The sequence below is a fragment of the Crocuta crocuta genome, unplaced genomic scaffold (assembly GCF_008692635.1).
Source record: "Crocuta crocuta isolate KB4526 unplaced genomic scaffold, BGI_CrCroc_1.0 scaffold518, whole genome shotgun sequence".
In the NCBI taxonomy this organism is placed as follows: Eukaryota; Metazoa; Chordata; class Mammalia; order Carnivora; family Hyaenidae; genus Crocuta; species Crocuta crocuta.
Window position 1 is genome coordinate 3,487,659 of NW_027530514.1, and position 23,397 is coordinate 3,511,055.

The 23,397-nt window shown below is 35.4% G+C and overlaps 1 protein-coding gene across 1 annotated transcript in view; it reads right to left on the reverse strand.

Annotated features, from left to right (window-relative positions):
* The window catches only part of ADGRB3 (adhesion G protein-coupled receptor B3), a 453,898-nt gene that overhangs the window by 327,323 nt on the left and 103,178 nt on the right, over nt 1-23,397 (reverse strand). The window contains exons 10-11 of the mRNA XM_077767234.1: nt 20,680-20,748; nt 17,425-17,533 (exon numbers count right to left, since the gene is read on the reverse strand). Coding sequence (XP_077623360.1) covers nt 17,425-17,533; nt 20,680-20,748 — 178 coding nt within the window. The remainder of the gene's footprint in view (nt 1-17,424; nt 17,534-20,679; nt 20,749-23,397) is intronic.

Sequence of the window (23,397 nt, forward strand, 5' to 3'; positions counted from 1 at the left end):
AGAAAAAAAAAAAAAAAAAAAAAAAGATCTAGTATTCCAATTACTTTGTGATCTTTGGCATGATATTGAACTGTGCTTCAGTTTGACCATCTGTAAAAATCAAAAATCAAAAATCAAAAATCAGCCTTTCATGAGGATTAAGCTGAAGACAGTTAGTTTCATTCCCTATACATAGTAAGATATAATATATGTCAATTCCCTTTTATCCTTGATCTCAACCATTCTCTGCCTTGGGTAAAATATGGTGGAAGATCCAAAATTAAGAAAAGAAAAAATCCTGACACAGAAAGAGATTACAAGGGAGACATCTGTTTCACACAAATATCTTAAGTATGAGCAGAATGGGTAATAAGAATGTTTCCTCTGAAATCCAAACCTGTCTATTGAACTGTTCAATTCACTGTCTTCAGGCATCTTAAATGTAGCATATCTGAAGCTTAACTCTTGATTTCTACTCATCCAGCATATAAATATGCTTTCAGTATGCAGTCTTCTCCATATCTATAAAGGGTACCTCCATCCCACCCTTTCCCCAAGACAGAAAATGGGAAGTTATCCTTGAGGTGTCCATATTCTCATCCCCAGAATCTCTTTCATCATTGTGCTTCTGTTTCTCTTACAAAACACATCTTTAAGCTGTCTTTTTAATGTCTACTATCTCTACTTTGACTACTACACAGTAATCCATCAAATCTTTAAATGAAAAAAAGTCACTATATTCACTGCTTATTCTTATGCCACTTTCCACACTGCAGTGAGAGTATTTGGAAGCAGAGTTGAATCATGTCACTCCCCAGTGAGTTCCCATTACACTTGTATAAAATACATAATCTCTCCAGGGTACCCATAACCTGGTATTTGACTTTCTCTTCAATGTTAGCTCATGACTTTTACCATTTACAACTACTCTCCAGTCACAGTTGCATTCTTTCATTTCATACCGAGCCCTCCCTTGGTTAATTGTTATTCAACACCAGGTCTTGGATGAATGCCAAGAAGAACTTTCTAGCACTGAGCAACCACCCCAATATCTAAGTTGGAAATCTTGGTTAGTCTCTCTTCATATCATTTACTACATCTTAAATATGTCTATGAATTTATTTATCTATATGCATTTTGGTTTTCAAAGTTTCTTCCCTTCTATTTTTCCTTATACAATAATGCAAATTATATATTCATTCATCTAATAAGCACTTTTTAAAAAAATAAATTTACTTATTTATTCTGAGAGAGAGAGAGAGCAAGAAGGGATAGAGAGAGAGGGAGAGAGAATCTCAAACAGGCTCTGCACTAGAAGCACAGAGCCTGATACGGGGCTCAAACTCCCAAACTATGAGATCATGACCTAAGTTGGAATGAAGAGTTGGATGCTTAACCCACTGAACCACTCAGATGTCCCATTTATCCAATAAGTTTTATATTTAAAAACTTAATATCTTCCCTGCTAGAATGTAACCTCCATAAGGACAAAGACCAGGTATACCTGACTCATCTTTTTATGACCAGAGGATAATTGGTATTTGGCAGGTACTTAATAAATGTAGATTTAATATAATGAAAGATGAAATGAAGCGCAAAAGACTTATTTTAACTGGGAGGGGGAGGGAACACTACGCAAGGTTCAGCACATGGCTCTAAAATAATATAAATAAGAACAAAGAGGTGATTTCAAGTTGTTTGTAGCATTTTAGCCACTTCATTGTACCAAAAGGAAACTACGAGCCTTATGCCTTTTCCAAAATAGGGATATCTGAGGGTAGACCTGGGTGTCTAAACAAATTTAATTTTTTGAAGAAAAGTAGGGACAAATAGCAGTAACAAGAGACCATCTACTGACCAGTTGAGTGCTAGCAATGCTGTGTTACCTCACTTGGCCCAAAAAACACTCTGAACCAAGTACAGTCACTCCCATTTTGCAGACTAGTTTTGGATCATTTTACTGCAAAAACACTCTTTAGTCCTAATAGCATGATAGTAAAGATTCACAAGTTCACATCTAAACTAAACAAACTAAAGAATGACTGGTGGAAAAAGTTCATACATGAGCTCTATATTTGTAAACATCATTTCTCATCAAGTTCTGAAAATATTTTTGGTCTTTGGATCTTCAAACCAAAAAACAAACAAACAAAACAAAAAAATCCCCAAACAATAATTACTCCTCGTCTCCACACACATGTGTGCACCAACACATAAAAATATAGACTCTGGGATTAGACTGAGTGCTCTATTTCATTATAACTTATATGTAGTTTTAAAAGGCATACCAATCAACTATAATTTTCTTTCATCTATGTGGCTGAAGTTATACTACATAATACATTTGCTTTTAAGAAATTGAAATTTAAAAAGTAAATACTTATATTCCATATTTCTAATATGCTATGATATTTTTGAAATATTACGGATTTTTAGAATAAAATCTAAGGATATTATAGGCTACCCTAATCAGTAAGAATGTTATTATATTTTAGAAAAAAAATTTTAAAAAGGAAGGAGTTAGGCAAAGTTAATTAATTGGGCAAAGAGTTTGGGGAAGGTAAAAGGAGACTATCTAGGAAAAAAAGAGAGGTGATAATTAATGTTACCAAATAATGAAGACATTCTTCAAAAAGAGGAAAGTTCATATTCCAAAAGTAATAAAGTAGCCCAAATGGGTAGACATTAATTATTAAACATTTTGTAGTGGCAAAGAAAATGGTTTAGCATGTTTGTCTCAATTATATCCCTCTATATTCCTGCTGAATTTTAGAGCCCTATTTCAATATTAGGCTTTGATTTCAGAATATATATGGATATATACCTATTATCCAATATAAGTCATTCCTTTATGAAATGTTTAGTCCCTACAACTATAACATTCTACTTTGTAATTATTAGCTAGACCTTAAGTATTTTCATGTATATAAAATTATATATTCTTTAAAGCTTATTGTTATTGTATAGTCAGTTTAACTTTTATTAAAAAGCATCTTCATATTTTGATTTAACTTAAAAAAACAACACTACTTTTCCCCTAAGCCCAGGGCATATATTTTAATAGTGTCTCAAACAACTGCATTTCAGATTTGAACACTGATAAATATTCTAGAATATACATACACAACCACACCCACTCATACCTGCCCTCTCATATTCACATGCCACAAACCAAAACATAAGATCATATTGAAGAAAACACATTAGAATTGTTTTAAACATTTATTTAGTTTTGAGAGACTAAGAGAGACAGAGCTGAGCACGGGAGGGACAGAGAGAGAGGGAGACACAGAATCTGAGCTGTCAGCACAGAACCTGACGTGGGGCTTGAACCCATGAACTGTGAGATCATGACCTGAGCCAAAGTCAGATTCCTAACCGAACTTAGCCACCCAGGCACCCCTGAAGAAAACACATTAAACTAGCTACATAAGTAGTTATATTTCTAAAGTTAAAAAATCTTCATATGAAATATTTAAGGAGGTAATAAAAGCAGAAAAATATTGTTGACTGTTTAGAAGCCAGTATTCTAAGGAAAAAAAGAGAACAGTTCACTTATGAATTCAGAGGATATAGTTCTGTTACAGAATTATTTGATGCATCTACAGGGATAATTGATGCAGTTTTGTAGACTAAGGTGATGTATTACATGTTAAGGAGCAGAAATTATAAAATTAAAGCAGAAAAGATTCCTCCTGTGTGTTATTTGTTCACAGAACAAGGATCTAACTAATGACTAATAAGAACAAGAAAGAGAAGAGTAGCTTCTTAAGACAGCAAAGTGAAAATACTATTGAAATGCTTGTGGGCCTTTAGAGTCATCACACTACAAAGACAATTGGGTAACAAACTCATTTTAAAATAGCCAAAGCACAAATATGTTTCTAGGTTTAATTGTATTATCTGCCTGGAAGTCTGTGATCCTGGTATGCTTTGTGAAATACTATTGAGATTAGGAAAAAAACAAAATGACAAACAGAAACTTAGGTTATTAAATGTAGGTAAGAACTTTAGCAGTTCCCTGGAGGAACCGTCTAAGGCTACTGGAGATGGAATGGCATGCCCACACACCTAGTCAGGAACAGAGCCCATATTTTTCCCTGTTTTTGTCCACTCACCAATTACCAAGGGCCTGGCACATGCCAGGTGCTAAATATGTATTATGTTTAATATTTATAATAACACTTTAGGGAAGATATTATTATATACACATTAGAAAGAAGTCAACTGAGAATTTAGAGATGAAATAACTTGCAGAAGGCCCGTTTGTTGTGGTTTAGTCAAGGTTTGCAGCCAAATCTAGCTCCAAAGCCAGCACGTTTTCCTAGATACAAAATCAGATCCTTGTTAGCACTGACATAAAGTCACCAGTGTATAATCTGAGTCATATTTTTCAGGTGTCACATTCAGATGAGAACTAAAATAAGTTTATTATTCAGTGAAAGAAGCAATGGAGAAGACGAATAATTTAGCACAGAATTCATGATATAACCAAATAAAATAAGACTTTTGAAAAAGTGAAACCATAAAGTAGAAAAAAATAAAAATTGTTAAAAGAGAATTGGTGCCTCTTTTCTCTTCACTAGTTATTGTTACAGAGGCAGACTACTATTGCCATAGAGAAAAGCAATTATTGCCATAGTGACAGTTAAAATGGGATTGTTTTTTGTACTCACATAAACCCGTGGCCACATCCTTTTAATTCAGTTGAATAGCAAAACTGGAAAGAAGGCATGCAGTATGCTAATTTTAGTAATTTCAAATCCTTATTGCATAAACCAACAGAATCTAGATGTATTATTTTATAACATTCAAGTTTGTTTTTAGTTGGCTTTAGATTTTATGTTTCTATTCTGGCCTGTAAGTGCCTACCAGATTCTGAAGGAATTAACCTCTAACAGAAGAATGCAGACACACTGGGAAGATTTATCATTCCAACATGTTTTAGATACATCATTCTCTAGGAAGCTAGGGAGCCATGTGACCCTTGTGTTAATCCCATCTCTAAAAGCCTTTCCCTAGTTGGAATTCTCTTCTGGATCTCTTGAATCCAGGCAAGGCATTGGTCACTTTACGCAAAACTCCTCTTCATAGCTTCCCTAGGGCACAGAAGCCAGGAACAACCTTTTTTTTTTTTTTTTTTTTTTTGCAAAAACTCATATTCTTTATAGAGAATAATTAAGAAAAGTCAAACCCAAAATGTCTGTAGTTAGGATTATGGGTCAACATGTGAGAAACCCATGAATTCTCAATCCATATTCTTAACAGAAGTCTTAAGTATTGAAATTGTGTATCCATTCAGGACAGCTTTCACAAACCACGGCCAATAATATCATGAAAGCATGATATCTTCAGCATCTATATTACATGTATTTCACCCTTGAGGCTTTGAACTCTTTCTCATAGGTATACAGAGTTAAGGGAGGGGTCAATGTTCCCTCTGCTTTTCCTATTCATGTCCCAGTACTGCTGAGTAGTAGTGTGCATTCCATGTTGTGTATTTCCATCTGAAATTCATGTGACCTCATTACTTTTCCTCAGACCATGAGGATTTTCCCAGTAAATATAATATCTGAAAGAAATGGTATGCCTTAGAGCCAAAGAGTTGGTCTTTATCCAGGCATTATTCACTAGACAGTTACTGAAAGAATGGAGACTGAATGAGTAAGAGGTTCACAAAATTTCATTGGTTTAGAACCAATTAAAAGATTGGTTATAAAAGATTCATTAAAGATATAATCAGATATCCTTTAAAAATGTGTAATTAGCCAGAAAACAATTTTGAAATTCCTAATAAAATAGATATATATCAAAAATATCACTACAAAAGAAAATAAAGGTCAGGAGTCGTTATACCTTGACATAAAATACAGAATACATGAGTAAGATTTCCCCAGAGTCATATCAAAACTACAGTGAAGTTCTTTATATAACAGAAGTAGGTTAGAGTATGGTTGGCTGAGCAAGATAATGACACAAATCTTTAACTTTCAATTACTAAGATGCAAAGGAATAAAAATGCACTGACACTAAATGGGAAGCGCTGATGTAGGACAAATTGTGTGGGTGCCCTTAGCATTGTGGCAGCAAGGTTGTTAGGAGTAAATAGTACCATGAATATTTGTGAAAGCGTTAATTTGGGAAATACTATATAATTAATGTAAGGGATACCTTACCAGATATTTTTTTGGAAAGCCTGAGGAATAAAAGGAGATGAAACAAAGACATTTTCCTACATATTGTACTCAACTGGTACTTCTGAAAAGAGTTCCTCAGAATAATAACCACTGTCTGATACTAGGCAATGTTCATTAGAATGTATGCTCAAATAATGTATATGTAAGGAAGTAAGAAAAAAGGCCTTCCAAAGTAGCAACATGTAGACTCTATTCTTTCTCAACTGTATTTAAACTGGGATAAGAAGCAAAAGCTGTTAAAGATTTGGAGACCAAATGAAAAATTCACAGCAGAGCATTAGTTAGAATGAGGCTTAGGAGTTGGCATAGTAACAGGGATGGCGGGAGGGGGGGAGTTTAGGGCATCTGGGTTACTTGAAATGAGAAATAATGGGTATTAACAATGCTTTCTAGTCCAAGTTTTTTAAGGACAAGAACCATTATTTAAGGACTACATGAATAATTGTGTCCTTGAGTAGGCTGTATAAAACAGATCAGAAAACCCAAAATATTATGTAAAGATATTCACTTCAGTTATGTTCTAAAAGAACACTGGCCTACTGACAATGTGCAACACCATAATATGATGTCTATTTTCTATGTCACAGTCCAGGGTTGTAACCAAGATACTAGTACTTGTATCCAAAAGAAATGATATGCCTTAGAGCCAAAGAGTTGGTTAGTGCAAATAACAAATAACTAGTACAAATAACACTTCCTGAAAGCTGTAAAGTTGCTTTGTAGAGACATTTCCAACTTGGATACGTTATTTTTTTAATTGAAAAACATTTTTAATTAAAAAAAAGAAAAAAAAACACAACTCTACACAATACTTTATATTGAATGGATTTGACCAGTTTATGACTGGACTTAGTTGACCCCTACACATTCTTCCATTCTTGAGCTTCCATTACTTTATAGAGAAAAGAAGAAACACAAAAATGATAGGGAGAGTCGAATTTATTTCATTTGTTAATTGGCAGCTCAATCTGAGTTAGAGCTTTAAAAAGTCACTTTAAGGAACAATTTCATTCTAGCTTTTGTGCAGGGATTCAGAGTGTAGTATGAGAACAGAAAGCTGATAGCTTCACAGGGTAAACTTGCTTAAACTTCATGACCAGGGGTGTGTGTGTTGGACTAAAAAACGAGAGTATAACAAACATAAACAGTGTCATGACTATAGTTAACAATAGTGTATTATATATTTGAAAGTTGCTGAGAGATCATAAAGGTTCTCATTCCAAGAAAGGAACTGCAACTAAGTGTGATGATAAATATTAACTAGAGTTATTGTGATATCATCTCATAATATATACAAATATCAAATCACTATTGTGTACCCCTGAAGTTAATACAATGCTAAGTGTCAATTACATCTTAATAAAAATTTTAAAAAGAATAAGAAGAGAAAAAAAAAAAACCAAGACAAGCTTAAATGTTAGAGACATTTAAATGGTTGCCAAAGTAGGTTTTTGACTTTTGTTTATAGGATACAGATTTAGACCTAAATCTGTCTTATTTTTGTAGTTGAGTTCTTAGAAATGTAGTGAAGACATTTTCTTGAGCCCCCTCCTCGTTTCACATCCTGTTTCTAACCATTAGTAAATTCTGTAAGATTAAGCTTTAAAATACCTCCAGCATCTGACCTCTTCTCACTATACCCACTGGCATGTGGTCTAAACCGCTGAGCTCTCTCATCTAGCTCATTGCAATAAATGCCCAATAAAAGCCTCTCTATATCCAGTCCTACCTTACTATCTATGGTCTGTTAGTTTCTTTATTATTATTATTATTATTTTGAGAGGGAGGGAGGGAAAGAGAGAGAGAGTAGGAGAGAGAGAGAGAGAATGGAGAGAGAGGGAGGGAGAGAGAAAGAATCCCAAGCAGGCTGAGTGCACTGTTAGTGCAGAGCCCAAGACAGGGCTTGATTCCATGAACATGAACAATGAGATCAGGACCTGAGCTGAAATCAAGAGTCAGATGCTCAGCCAACTGAGCCACCCAGGTGTTCTTGGTCTTTTAGTATCCACTCCATAGTCAGAATGGTCAGGTCATGTTTCTGTCCACGTATTTCAATGGTTTTGCATCTCATTCAGACCTACAGTCATATGCCTTCCATAGGCTGGGATACCCACTCCTTTCCTGACTTAATTTCCTTCCCCTGCACCGCCTCAGCCGCTCTACCACCACCTCCTTAATGCCTCTACTGTATCAGGCACATGGATACATGAAGTCCTTGTACTTATTGTTCTTTCTGCTTGAAATGATTTGACCCCACATATCACCATGTCTCATGCTCTCAAGGCATTCAAGTCTATATTCAAATACCACTACTTTGATTAGAGGTCTTCCCTGAGCATCCAGCCTAAAATAACTCTCTCCTCTTCATTCTCTACGCTTTGACCATAATGGATTGCTTTATTTATTTTCATATGACTTATAACGACTGGGCATTATAGGTGGTACTTGTTTGACATCTGTCTCTGCTATAAAACATAAGTTTAGTGAGAGCAAGAGTGTTGTCTGATTTGTTCCCTGATAAACTCTGAGACCATAGAACAGAACATGGCATGTATTTGTTGAATAGATGTCTAAGACCTCTTAAATCCAAATAAATTTGTGCATCATTACCAGTCTATTATAATGACATTAGAGAGCACCTAAAATAGAGTTCTTAGTTGGGTAGAAGGGAGCCCCTAAGCAGTATGTCCCACTTGCTACTAAAGGGGTCTGATATGGCCTTTTCAAAAACCTCCCCAGCACCTCCACCCCCAGCCATTTGGAATTAACAGATCATAGGAAATACTCTGAGATAATTTCTAGTAAATGAGAAGTAATCAAAGAACACATAGTGCTGCATATCATTCCAAGTCATAATTCAAAACTGTGTTTGAACTATTTATTTTCTCAAGGGAGCCAGCATGTTAGTACCATTTTAAAAAGAAAAGAGAAAAAATAAGTGGAAAAAAAGGCCAAGTATTTTTAGTTTTTCCTTTGTGATCTGCATAAAGATACATCACTTGCTTCGCGTGTCTAGCAAGAGAGGTAAAGAGCCAAAAGGAAGGTGGAGGTAGAATCTGATGCTTTCAGACTTAAGTCTAGCAGACTGAACCAACATCCGATGCTACAGACAAACAAGCAAAAAAAAGATGATGAATTGTGTTTCCTCAGGCTTGGTGTCAACTGTCTGCAAGTGTCTGACTTTTAAAGAAAGAAAGTTAAATAAGTGATGGAGATGTATGAACCACAAAACTAAGCACTAACGGCAAGAAAAATAAGCCTAGAAATGAGAAGCCACTTTATTTTGTAATTCATCATCAGATTGAAGGTTGGTTTCTCAATTGAATACAAGATAGTCTACCAAAGAAATGATGAAATTTACCAGTGAGTGTAAGAAATAACATAGATGTGATGTTGATGAGACAACATTGTAGAAAGAAAAGAGATGTCAAAATTGTATTATGCTGTTCTTCAGATTGAATTTGGATTCAATTTCAAAAAATATCAAGTATGAATGTTCATTCTGTAAAGCCCAGTGTTTCATATTTCTAAACCAAGAATAGACAGTGATATTTAGCTTGGCAAAGAAAAATGTCTTAACTTTAATGCTTTCCAGACACTGGCCTTACGGGATTACTGGGAAAGAACTGAAACTATACTTTCCAGAATCACAGCTCTTAGGGTTTCTACATAAGGACAACTTTTGAAATTCCTTACAGCTAATAATTATAACATTCTGTATTTTGAGATATTATTAGCCTAAAAAATATTCTCTTTTTTATCTGATACTGTCAACTTTGAATAGTTCTTAAGGAACAGTTGTGAGAGAGTAGTTAGTGGGCGTATAAACATCCATCTATGCCAAGTAAATCCTTGGAGATAATTGTATCAAAATGCCAAGGTTGTAATCCATTGAAAGCAGCTAAAGAGTTCAGAAATTTAGAGCCTGTTCATTATGTCTGCATTTTTCCTGAAAAACTTAAGTTATATCATCAGCGATCACATGAGATTGTTCTTAATTCTTAATACTCTGATCTTTACTAGCAACTGATACTAACTAGAGTTCATTTTGAAATATTCTCTCTTCTGCTAACTACAGGCCACTGATCTTATTCTGCCCTATCTTTGTACCTACTACCTCTGACTATTCTTGCTCTGACACTTGCTATGATTCTTTATGGTTTTCTTCCCTCGACATTTATTTTTATTCTATAACTTATATCAACCTTCTTCTAGTATAACATCTAAACTTTATTTGAACACAAAATATATTTCTTATTCTGGTTTATTAATGTAAATGTTTTTTTTTCAGGTAATAATTTATCCTAGAGGTCACTCCAATGCCGTATATAAGGAATTTTAATTGACATATAATTGACATAAAACATTGTAGTAGTTTCAGGTGTACATGTTTATTTGATATTTATATACTGTGAAATGATCACCACAATAAATCCAGTTACAATATTTTGGCATCCATCGTCACATGTAGTTACAAATTTTTGTTTGTAATAAAGGCCTCACCTTACATCTTTTCTCTCTTATTACTGTCCTGATAATTTAAAGAAAGTTTTATGGCTTCAGCTGTTACTTTTCTGCAGCTAGTTATCACATGTATACCATACATTTGACGTCTCCACTAAAGCCTAAGACTACATTTCATTTTCTTTTCACTTGAGGGTTAACACTTGCATCTAAATATTAATATGCGAAAGACACTCAAATATCTGCTGGATAAATATAATCTCAATTACTCCTTTCTTTCTGACACCTTAAGTTATGAAATATTATCATTTGTACCTCAGAATTTCAATTCATAACCATAGTTTGGTTTCTATTCTTAATACCACCAACTCAGGTCTTCATTATCTCTTGCATGGATTGTAAAAGGTTTTCCAGTTTCCATGTTTAAAGTTTTTCTCAACCAAAAAAAATTCTATTTCTTCTCTAACATAATGTCTTACCAAGCAAAGTTTTCATCGGGTCAAGCTTTGGTTAGCTTCCTGTTGTCTTCAGAATTCAGAACTATCCTACACCGTGTCTCAACATGCTTATCCAGTTTTATTTCATTTTTCTTTACTTGCATGCATTTGTGTTTGTATCAAAATAAACTACTTATCTGCTAAGTACAATCTCAACTCCGACAACTCTATACTGTTTTTGCTAAAAGACTGTCCTAGAATGTAAGCATCTCCTTGCCACTCATTCTTTTCATGTTGAACTTTCAACAATCCAGTCATTCTTCAAAATCTACACTAAATGCTTCCTTCTCTGAGAAGCTTTCTAGATCCTTAAAACAGAACATCTCTAAAAACAAACAAACAAAACCCACAACATCTCTTGTGAGGGACCTCTGTGCATTTGGTGTATACGATATATACTGAAGTACATTTTATTTATTTATGTAATTCTTTTATGTCCACTATGTGGCACCAATCCCTTTGTAGGCCAGAAGGTTAGTCATTTATAAACAGGAAAGGTTATGCTTATAGTAAGAGATAATTTTCTTTTGATTTTAATTGAATAGAATCAGTGGGCTAGCAACATGTAACACATCACTGATCTTCCTTGAATTCAGTTTGATGATTACAATTCAAGTTCTTTAAAAAATTTTTTTTGATGCTTATTTATTTTTGAGAGAGAGAGAATGTGCAGGCAAGGGGCAGAGAGAGACGGAGACACAGAATCCAAAGCAGGCTCCCGGCTCTGACCTGTCAGCACAGAGCCCAACACGGGACTTGAACTTACGAACCGTGAGATTGTGACCTGAGCTGAAGTCGGATTTTTAAATAACTGAGCCACCCAAGAGTCCCCTATATAATTCAAGTTCTCAGTCCAAAACTAAAACAATTAACTTCTAAAGAATAGTTTATTCTTACTAATACATAAAGTAAATATAAATGCTATCTGAAGATATTTTGGAAAAATGATGGCTAAAAGCANAGAGAATCCCAAGCAGATTCCAGGTTATTAGTGCAGAACCCGATGCAGGGCTGGAACTCACAAGCTGTGAGATCATGAACTTGCTGAAATCAAGAGTTGGACATTTAACCAGCTAAGCTACCCAGGCGCTCTACATCTCATACATTCTGTTCTGCTTTTGGAACAGCAAACAGCTTGTCCTCAAATAATGTACTTTTTTATTTTCTCTTTCAGTGCTTCACCTTCTTTGTTGTATGTTGCTGCCTCCAAAAATATCTAAATATTTCTGAATCATGAGTCTAATTGCTATCCTTTGATTCTATTTTATACTGTAACAAACATAAAAAATGGTAAAAAAAAATGAACAGTTTCAAGAAAGAGAGAGTGGTTAGCAAGGCACAGAGGAGATGAAGGTTGAAATATGGGAAAAGATTTCATTTGGCAATTGGGAGTTTCCAGAAAGCTTTTCTGAAAGTAGTTTCAGGGAAGTGATAAGGGAAACACTGAGCTGCAAGGGACTTAAGAGAAAATATTTACAGAGGAAGAACAAAGAGTATGTTTAAACAACTCTTCAAAGAATATTTTTGTTGAAGAAACCTAACTTTAACTCATATTAGATAGTATTAAGATATAGATCCCCTGACCTAATTGACAACAATCATATTTTTAAAAAAACTTCTCATCTTTTACTGAAACAAAAACCTATACCAAACAGCATAATTAGAATGCAATTTTGTGACAAATGGAGACCTATTGTTAATTGGAGTACCTGTGCACCATATCAATTTTTCATATTTATTCATTCATTTATTCAGTAATTATATAAGCTACTTAGTCTTTAGTCTTCAGTAAGTGTTCATTAACTTTCATTTATTATAATTATCATGTGTCTATTTTGAATGTCACATTCATATGTGATTATAAAAAATAAGTATTCTATTTAAGCTCAATTATTTTATAAATGTATTAGCTTGTTTAACATCTTTGTTCATAGAATATTTTTTTCAAGCTTTGTTTTAAACTTTTAAGATGATAAGTCTTTGGGAAACTGATCGAAGCTATGGACCTGCTCCCTCCAAAAATAAACATGCACATATTTATACCAAAATATTCATGGATTTTTACCATATAATAGCATTTCATTTATCAACAGCTGATATAGGTAGGGATATTCTTCAGGAAAAAGAAACTTCAAAAATTTTCAATGGAACTAATTTTGAAGAAAATCTTTCCAAGAAACATCACCCATTTTCTTTCCATCTTAAGCAGCTGATAGACACTTTTATCCTGATGAATAAAAGCCATTATTTTAGACCTAAATTATTATACTAAGTCTTCAAATTAATCTTCTCAAAGGTGAGCTGAGAGTTGTTTGTTCCTGTATGACAAGTTCCATACTCTGCGATTTTCTTTCAGTATAGCTTTGTCGTTATTGTTTCAGGCTTTCAGCTTTTACATTTGCTACATATGTGCCTCTAACAGCATTGTTTCTGCTTCCAACTCATTTTACCTAAACCGGGAACCAGAAAATGGGAATTCTGAAACTATACTCAGAGTTGAAATGCAATAGGCTATCAGCAAGGTTCTAAAACTCTCTTATTACACTGCATGGTCTTTATGATAATTATTTTTGGCTATTCAACTCTGTCTTTCTTCAAGAACTTACCTACATCCCAGAAAAGTGAGGTGGCTATGCATGTGGGCTTTATGGGGAAAAAAAATTAATCTCTTTAAAAGATATGATGAATGGCGCCTGGGTGGCTCAGTCAGTTAAGTGTCTGACTTTGGCTCAGGTCATGATCTCACGGTTCACGGGTTCGAGCCCTGTGTCGGGCTCTGTGCCGACAGCCCGCTCAGAGCCTGCAGCCTGTTTCAGAGTCTGTGACTCCCTCTCTCTCTGACCCTCCCCTGCTCACGCTGTCTGTCTCTCTCTCTCAAAAAAATAAATAAATAAAAACATTTAAAAAAATAAAAAAAATACATGATGATCTCTTGGGGTTAAGTAGTCCTAATCCAACATACCCTGAAGAAAATGTCCATAAGGAATAAGCAACCTTTCTTAGTTACTTAGTCTCTATTTACTACTTACAAGCTGTGTGTACATGTGTGTTCATGTGTGCACACATGAGCATGTGTTTGTACACTGCACATGTGTGTGTGTGCATATGTGTGTGCTCAGTATAATCAGCTCAATGGTGGGTAATTAATATTTGGATTTAGGATGTAACATAAATCAATGACAAGTCATCCATTTCACAATTAGCTACTGTCAATTATTCTCTATATGTGTCCTCCAAAAACATTGGAAATATCAGACAAAACAGTATAATCATATTTTATATCTACTAGCATCAACTTGGATAACATGAAGAATATGTAGAATAAGTAATTATTATTTATATTATCCAATTTGATACTTGTGGATTGTTTGGTTAATTTTATGTATCAACATGAGGCTAACAGATGCCCAGATAATTGGCAGAACATTATTTCAGGGTGTGTCTCTCAGGATATTACTGGAAGAGATTAGCATTTGAATCAGTAGACTGAGGAAAGAAGATCTCCTTCACCAATGCAGGCAGGCACCATGTGATCCCCTGAGAGCTGAATAGAACAAAAAAGGCAAAGAACAAATTTGCTCTTTGCTTGAGGTGGGGCATCCATCTTCTCCTGCCCTCGGACATTGGTACTCCTGGTTCTTGGACTTTCAAGTTTGGACTGGAACTACTACCTTATCAGCCTTTGTGGCCTCCAACTTACAGACAATAGATGGTGGGTCTTCTCAGCCTCCATAATTTCATAAGCCAATATCCCCAAAATAAATCTCTTTCTCTATACCTACTTATATCTTAGTGGTTCTGTTTCTCTGGAGAACCTGACTAATAAATGGATACACTTTGGAAAAATTCCAAAATATTATTGAGAATAACCTTCTAGTCATCAAACTACAGTAAGTTTCTGGGCTAGTACTGGGAAGAAATCAATAATAAATAAGATCTCTTTTAGCTAGCATAATAATATCATACAGGATATAACCATTTTTAAAAATATAATTAATTCTACATAAATGATCAGGAAGCCGAATCACACTGTTCTCACACAAGACTGAGGACAGTATAGGATCATACTGGCTTTATCTGTAGTATTTAATTAGTTTGGGTTACTATGCTTAATACACTTCTTAAAGTTTAGTGATGGTAAGGGACGTAGCCAAACATAGTTAACAGAATCTTAATGCAAAAAATAATACACAAAGTTTTCAAATATGTAATTTTGATAAGTCAAAAGATAGGTAAAGAGTAATAATAAATGTTCGTAATTTATTGAGTTTTCATGGTAAATTATACTAGTACAATAAAGAATTTCATTCTGGTAGTCAATGTCCTTTAAGTCTGAATTTAAGTTTATCAGACTCTGAGATTGGCATTGCTTCTGTTATAGTTTTTTCCAAACTGAACAAATTCCATGTATCAATCTGATACTTTTAATTAGCAATTCCTTTAAGAATTAGATGTTAACATTTACCAAAAAATAATTAAAGAAACAATACCTCTGTGTGTTTTCCCCTTAGTTTTCCTTGTAAATGACTTTGCAAATGTCATTTTTGACATTTCTGTGACATAATCTGGCACAGCAGCCTTCCTGGGCCCCCCTTGCCACAGAAGTCAGGGATCCCTTTGGAGAGTGGCTCCAGCCTGAATGACCAACCTCACCAGAATCTCTCTAGGTTCTTCCTTCCATGTACCCAAAAACCCAAAGCCCAATATGCTATCACTTTTCCTACAGGGTTGATCTTTCTTCTCTTTGCTCAGCCACTTTGGGAATGGACATTTAACTTGGATTTTTCTGATTTCTGAATTTATCCTACAACAAAGATACTATTATTGGTCCCCTTCTCATTGCTCATTGCTTAGAGCAAGGACAAGTTCACTCCATTTCTGAACCAGCACAAGCTCCTAAACCCCTACTCAGAGGGTAAATCTAGGCCCTCAAACTGACTCAGAAGGTAGATTAAACCACAATCTAACTGTAAGGCCTTAATGCTGCATGAAGATGGTATATTGGCATAGAAATGTCCCCTTTAAGGAATTGCATAGGCCTTTCTCAACTAAAGAATATTACCAGTAATTAGCTATTATCTACTACAATTTGAGGTCATCCTGATAGAAGATATTTTAGGATCACATGAGTCCCTGTAGGGATTAAGTACCTTCAGAAGAAATCAAGCATAAAGTTAACCAGGAAAATCCTTATTTACATATATGTGTGTGTGTGTGTGTGTGTGTGTGTGTGTGTGTGTGTGTGTCCTGTACTAGTTAAACTCCTCTAGTTAATCCCTCTCCAAGTTAGGCATCTTCCTGATCCAAGAACTAAAGATTAAATATACCATGAATAAGGATCTGAGGTAAGATATACTTATTTAAACACATAATTCTCTATAACTCAGTGGTCGTTATGTGAATACTAAAGCATGACAAATAACAGAAAATCTGAATCACAGCAACATTATGAGAGGAAGCTTTAAAGAAATGAGAAAACTGTAAATCTATATCAACTCAATGTGTATAATATTTAAGAAGACTATTTCTTTGCTCTTGCCATTTTTTTTTTTACTATAAGGAATAATCTGCCATTTGGTTATCATAACGGTTGTTGGCTCAGTGTAATTGTGACACCATGGAAGTGTGTGCAGGTTTGGCTTCTCTGTGTAATTCTTCCCTATTAGGGACAATTTTAAAAGCAACTAAAGGAAGAAATACATCTTCACTTTATGTGCTCTGGCATCACAGAATCCACTGCAGAGGGACCTGAGAGACCTCCTGTGCCCTGGAAGTTACTCAGGAAAACTGCACCAGCACCACCAGCACCGTGACCATGACCTCACAGGTATTTTGAAGCATCCCAAGACCCATGCTGATTCAGTACTTCCTTGGGACAGCTAGCTAAATAGTAACCTGGCATCTTCATGAACAATGTATGGAAGATTATGAAGACTCATTAAAAAAAAGACACACAACAATATGTATTATGTATTTTCAACATTAGGTTGGATAGCAATGAATATTTGACAAATGGAAAAAAGGAGCACATGATCTCCTTTATGTATACATGTACAGATGAACACAAGGTAAACACTATATATGACTCCATGCAAATGTGTGTCTGGATGTGTATAATGTATATGTGGTTGGTTCTATCTAAAAATCATACACAAAGTATCCATAACACATTACTTACATATACCTGAAGGTATGAGCAATGGATATTACACTTAGGAATGTATGGCGCAGATACTTGCAATTTTTTTTATTTCAGTAAGATTTTGGGAAACAATCTTATTTCTTACCTACATTTCCAGTCATTAAGTATGAATTCTGAAAGTCCATCATCCCCATTCCAACAATGTGTATAAAATCTTCAATCACCTGCATTAATTCAATCGAGCCAGGATAAATCTACAAAAATAAGCAAGGATTAGAAGGAATAAAGTCTCTATAGTAGGAAGGTAACTGGAATAACAAAACTACATAATGAGGTCACAAATGAGCTCTGTTTTATTTGAAGAAAATCCTTCATCTGGCAACAACTGTGTTTTAGAACCATGAGTTGAGAATGATACCAGGTATCAAACGGCAAGAGCTTTGACAGTGATATGATACGATGCAGTGATTAATCTTCCATAAATCTAAAGAAACTAAAAATATCTAACAGATTGTATACCTAGAAATTGCCTGCCTTTACTTTGGATGGGGTCTTTTACTCACTTAAATATAACAGAACAAACACTGAAATTTTGAGGCTTTTTGCACTTTTTACTTAGCATCTATATGATAGATATTGGAAGAAAAACAATTATTGTCATCATGAAGATATTTACAAACTATTAAGTTCATTCAGTCTTGGGAGGGACATTTACTTCCATAGCTATAATAACCATGGCATGAATAATAATGTTAGCAAACCCAACACTATGCCACCTCACACACTGCAGAGTTTTTCTCTTAAAGACAATCCAATTCTGGCAATAGTTCATAGTGTGTAGGAAGTGAAGGCCATTTAAAAAAAAGTCATATGAATGTTAGTATGAGTAACCCATAATGCTTATAAAGTCAGCCTGCATTATATAACCACATTAGAGTAGAAACATCTTTTGAAGTTAGGTTCATTTCTTTTAGCCATTCAGTACTGCCACTTCTAGGCATGAAAAAATTAAGTGGATTAGAGTTGTAGCAGCTTTGTCTTTGCAAAGCCTAGTGCGGAAGGGTAAGAGACAGCCTGATTAGCAGAAAAACATAGAGTCAGAGCCAGAAGACCAGAATAGAAGGAAGACACATTGGGCAGGGTGAATAGCAGGTGTGGTGTGTAAAGTTGCCTGTACCCAGCTAAAATTCAGATACTGAAGGTGCATAGTACAGTTATCCACATATATTTGAAGACATGAACAATGGTTATGACACTTAAAAATTTGTGGCATAGATACCTGTAAATTTTTTTTTAATTTTGGAAAGATTTGGGGAGTGATATTCTTTCTTACCTAGTTTTCAATCATTGATTATGAATTTAAGAGTCCATCATCATCATTCCAAAAATCTGCATGAAATTTCTGTCAGCTCCAAGCTTTCTGGTACTACCAGATGTTTTTCTACTATTTTTGTGTAGGTATATATGAGTATGTGTCATGTAACGGTAAACACAAATTAAAAATAAGAGGCTTAATTCTTCCTTCTGAAAATGAGAGACTCCCTCTCCCAGCCCCACATCCTTCATCCGTTTTCTTAAAGCATTTGCTTTTGAAGACTAATAATTGAGAAGTTCTTTCTCCATCTCTTTGAAATGTATGCAAATCTTTTTTAAGAGCTTAGTAGACTCTTACCAGCTTAAAGACCCAGGATGTCTTTCAGAGAGAGACAGAGGTGGTAACAAAGAAGACAGGGCCTCTGTCTCAGTTCTACTGGAGAGTAGAAACGTAACTTCAGCAGGCAGCTTGCTCTAAGTTGCAAAACTACCTTCATGAAGATAGAAAAAGCTTACTTTTTCTTTCTTTGAATAAAGTCAGTTAACTAGCAAGTGGTCACTCCAATTACCAGGTGAATTTCAGATGAACTATGTGTGACAAATGGAGTCCAACCTTTGTGCCATCAACCTCGAAACTCATTTCCCACGTGGCTGCATTTATAGAAATATCTTTTAGTAAAAGCTACAAAATAGTTTTTTTGTGAAGCTTCAAATAGTTACCTTTAAAAAGTCATTAATGAGTATCACTACTGAAAAGTATATAAAAGATAAGGATATAGCTAATTCAAAATCACAAGTAAATAGATGTATTATGAATTTAGGATTTTCCATTGATGAGAAGTTGTGCTACCATTCGTTATTTGTTCAAGTTGGGACCTCACAATAAAGAATGTCATCCGATGAACTGCAGTCTTGTTTTAAAAAGGGTATTATATATTTGTTCTAAATATATCCATAATTAATAGTCTCCAGCATTCTGGAAGGATGTGCTTAGTCTCTGCAGCTGTATTCTAGGGAAAGACACCATTTCCTTACAGTGAGTGAATGAGGTTCTCCTCCAGAAGAAAGCCAAGGACAAATATATAATTCAAACTAGCAGAAAAAGATGGCTTCAAGGTCTTAAACGAAGGAGTGGTTTTTTTTTCTTGCTATGGCCGGAAGCACAGAATTTGTACCTGATAATGAGGTAGACTCACACTGGACTATTTTTAGAGCCCCAATCATAACAGGAATAAAGGGAATGCTTTGCTCCTGAAGGCCCAGAAGATGATTATAAGGGGAGAAAAGGATAGATGGTTCACTTGAATCTCAGTAAACATTCTTATTTTTAAGATTAGTTGTTCTTTTGGAATTAACAAGTCTCGACTAGAAAACTTAAAGAATTTTAACACTCAGTCAAATTAAATTTCCACAGGATTTTTAAAAAACATGTTTATTTACCCTTTCTTAACCTCTAACCCACTTATTTTTTCTAATTTAGAAAAAAAAGTGTTATTAACCACACATAAATCAGTATAGCACAAATGGCTTTGAAAGGCATTTAAATCAATAGGGTCACTTGCTACACTGATCATGCATGGCAGAAAGAGAAAAAAATCAGAATACAAATTATCTTATGGTAACTCATTTTTACAACTTTTGGCTTTGAATCCAAATGCACATCTGTATGTCTGATCCAGACTCTACATAGTGCTATAGTAAACGCAACTGATTTTCCTTGTCAATACCCCCCAGTTTGGTTTTGGAGATATGCTTTTGGACTTGCTATTTCTCCCATAGTCTGTAGATAGGACAGAAAGTGGTTGGTAAGGCATATAGTTATTATGTACTGATGCCTCAACATTACGAATTACTCAAACCTGTTAGAGTTTGTTCACATTCATAATATTCATTCCATTAATTGTTAGGATAAAAGAGATCACTTATTTTCTCTAAAATTAGTACAATACAATCTAGGATGACATCTAAGTGTCTAATCAAAGTCTCCTTTTATGTTCTGGGAACAGCAAACCATTAATTTCTTCACACATTTTTATAGCTTTCTTTAGCCAACTTTGTTTTAGGTATGAAACAGCTCCAATCTTACCTGTTGTGCATCTTCCCACTTTTCCTTGTTTTCTTCATCTAGAAGGTTGCTAACTATTTGAAAGAAGTTCTGTAAATTAAATTAGATAAAGGATTTAATGTTACATGACAGAATATACTTTTAAAAAACATCCATTTGAACTGATTATGTGGGAAAGATATATACACTTTGCAATATTGCTTTATGCCCCTAACATATTATTCTAGAAGAACTCAGAGGGCCCTTTCTCAGCACCACACTTCAGGAATTTCTATGTAACTTCACACATACACCTCAGAAGACAACAGGATACGTAAATTAGTTCTGAGCACCTACAATTATTTCTTCCATTATAATCTCTATGTTGTGTTTTGTCATACCATTAGATAATTATTCCTTACAAGTAAGTTTTCTTCCTTCGGCAGTTGAAAATCCCTTGTGTATGTCTAGACAAGTTATCCAGTTGACTGTGAACCATGACTGTTAATTCCACTGCTATTTCGAAGAACACTGTAGTGAAGAACAAACTGTGGGCAAGGCTGACACGTGTGACAGGCTTCCTCATTTGGACCCTGGCTCTGCCCTTCTGGGCTATTTTTCTTTAACTTTTATAACTCCCCACTGCAAAGATCACGTGGACTTTTCCAAGTACCTAGTAGGTAGCATATGGTAAGTGCTCAAGAAATCCTGGCTATTTCAAATAATTATTCTTTATTCTACCTTTCGGCAGCAAGCCAAATGGAAGAATTGCAAGACACCATAGCACGTTCCTATTCAAGTGCCCAATCCTTGCCGTGACATTTGTGGCCTAACTGCTAAAGACCTACCAGCTTTCCCTTGTCTAGCAGCACCCCCAGTGAGTTTGTGGCTTTCCCTTTATGGGCAGATAGGCACATCTGGGCACTCATTTTTCATTTCCCTTGTACACAAGGGCAGAGACCAGGGCTCTGTCCAGTTCATCAGTATTAGTGCCCATTTCACACACGAGGGATCTGTAGCAGAGAGAGACCTTCCTGTCCTCCCGCATACACTGTGTCTTCCAAACACGGGAACCAGGAGAGGAAGGCCAGAGTGCCTGTTGAAAACGAATAGGGACTTGCGGTGACAGGAGACCTAAGAAGTGCAAAGTGAAGTCATGACATTTATCTTAAGCTACACGGACATCAGTCCCTTGGCTGTGTCCTCAGAGCCCATCTCTTCTGCCTGCTTTGTATGTAATTTAGCAGGAGCTTTGCCTCACACGGATACATCCGCTCAGGACAGGACTCGCTTGAGGGAGAAATAATCGACATTTTTTTTTTAGCTTTAGCAGCCTTCCTTCCTATTTGAATAAAAAGGTCTTTATTCAAATTCCAAATAAAGTCACCTGGGTGTTTTTTGAAAGAAAAACAAAGCTGCTTCATTTCCTCTCCTCTTGTGTTTTGAAGCTGTGAGTACCTATATTTAATTGCCCTATTTGTGCTATTTATTTTAATAGTTCCTGGTAATCACATGGTTGAAACATGTTTCAAGTCATAACCTCTGCCAAAGTTACAGAATATTTTATGAAACTGTTGAGAATACTGCAAGCCTGTTTTAGACCTGTTTTCAATTCGTTTAACCTTTTTGTACTACCAGCCACTTTTTCCACTTAAAATTTCCTGGTTGAAGTGATAACATTTTAAGGGCTTAGTCCATTGAGCTGTAACTCTACCTATGGGCAGAAAGAATTAACCTTCAGAGTTCTCCAATTGCCTATGGCTGGTTAACTCAGTAGGGGACATGGTGCTAATGAGGCAAGAGTTGCAGATTTCATCCCTGTGCATGCCAGTTAGCTGTGCTGAGGTCCATGACCACAGTCTGCGTCCTAACCCCTGCCAGCTTTCATACAAATGCATGCTGCCACTAATAAGAGACACCAAGAGAATGGGAAGCAATTTGTGCAAATGCATCTCCATTTCTGAGAAAACATTTCACAGAGCAGAATCAAACAGAACAGTATTTTTTGAAAAGGGGATGCATAACATTCTAGGCTACTTGATAGCATTTTTGAAAAAAAGTATGAAGCAACTTCCATGGCAGCAGATGCACTATTTACTCAAGTTCTTTAGGAAATATGCTAATTCTGGTAATCGCTCTCTTTTGGTGACATACAGGTCAGGTCACTTATGTCAGCTCCTGAGTTGGCATCTGACAGTGGGTTTGTGTTTATTTTGTTTTTATCTGCCCTGATCTCTATGGCCTAGACTGTTCTGAAAAATTAAGTGTTCTTGGTCGATTCTGAGTTTGGAGCATGGTTCTAGGCTAATGTTGCCTATCTATGCCTTCTTTCTCTAACCCATAAGATAGAAAGGATAATAGCTGCCTACCAGAGCCATTGTGAAGCTTGAAGCTAATTCTTAGCACAGTATCTGACACATGGTAAATGCCCAATATATGGTGGCTTTATGATTTTATTCCCTTCATGTTATCTTTTTTATGACTGGTGGCATGATTTGTATTTATGGCCACATTATGGTGAATATGCACCCATAATGCTGTTATAGACTTTCACAACCAGTGGCACTTTCCTCTCTTTTATAGCCTCTTTCTCTCCAAGAAGTATATAGAGCACAGAGCTTATTCACCACGAACTTCGGGGCCTATCATTTGTTTAGGAGAAAACCCTCTTTCCTAAGAAACATACTCTGCTGGCGGGGGTGGAGGTGGGTGTCAGTATTGGACACCTACTATGTGAGGGGCACTGTGCAAATGTTTGTT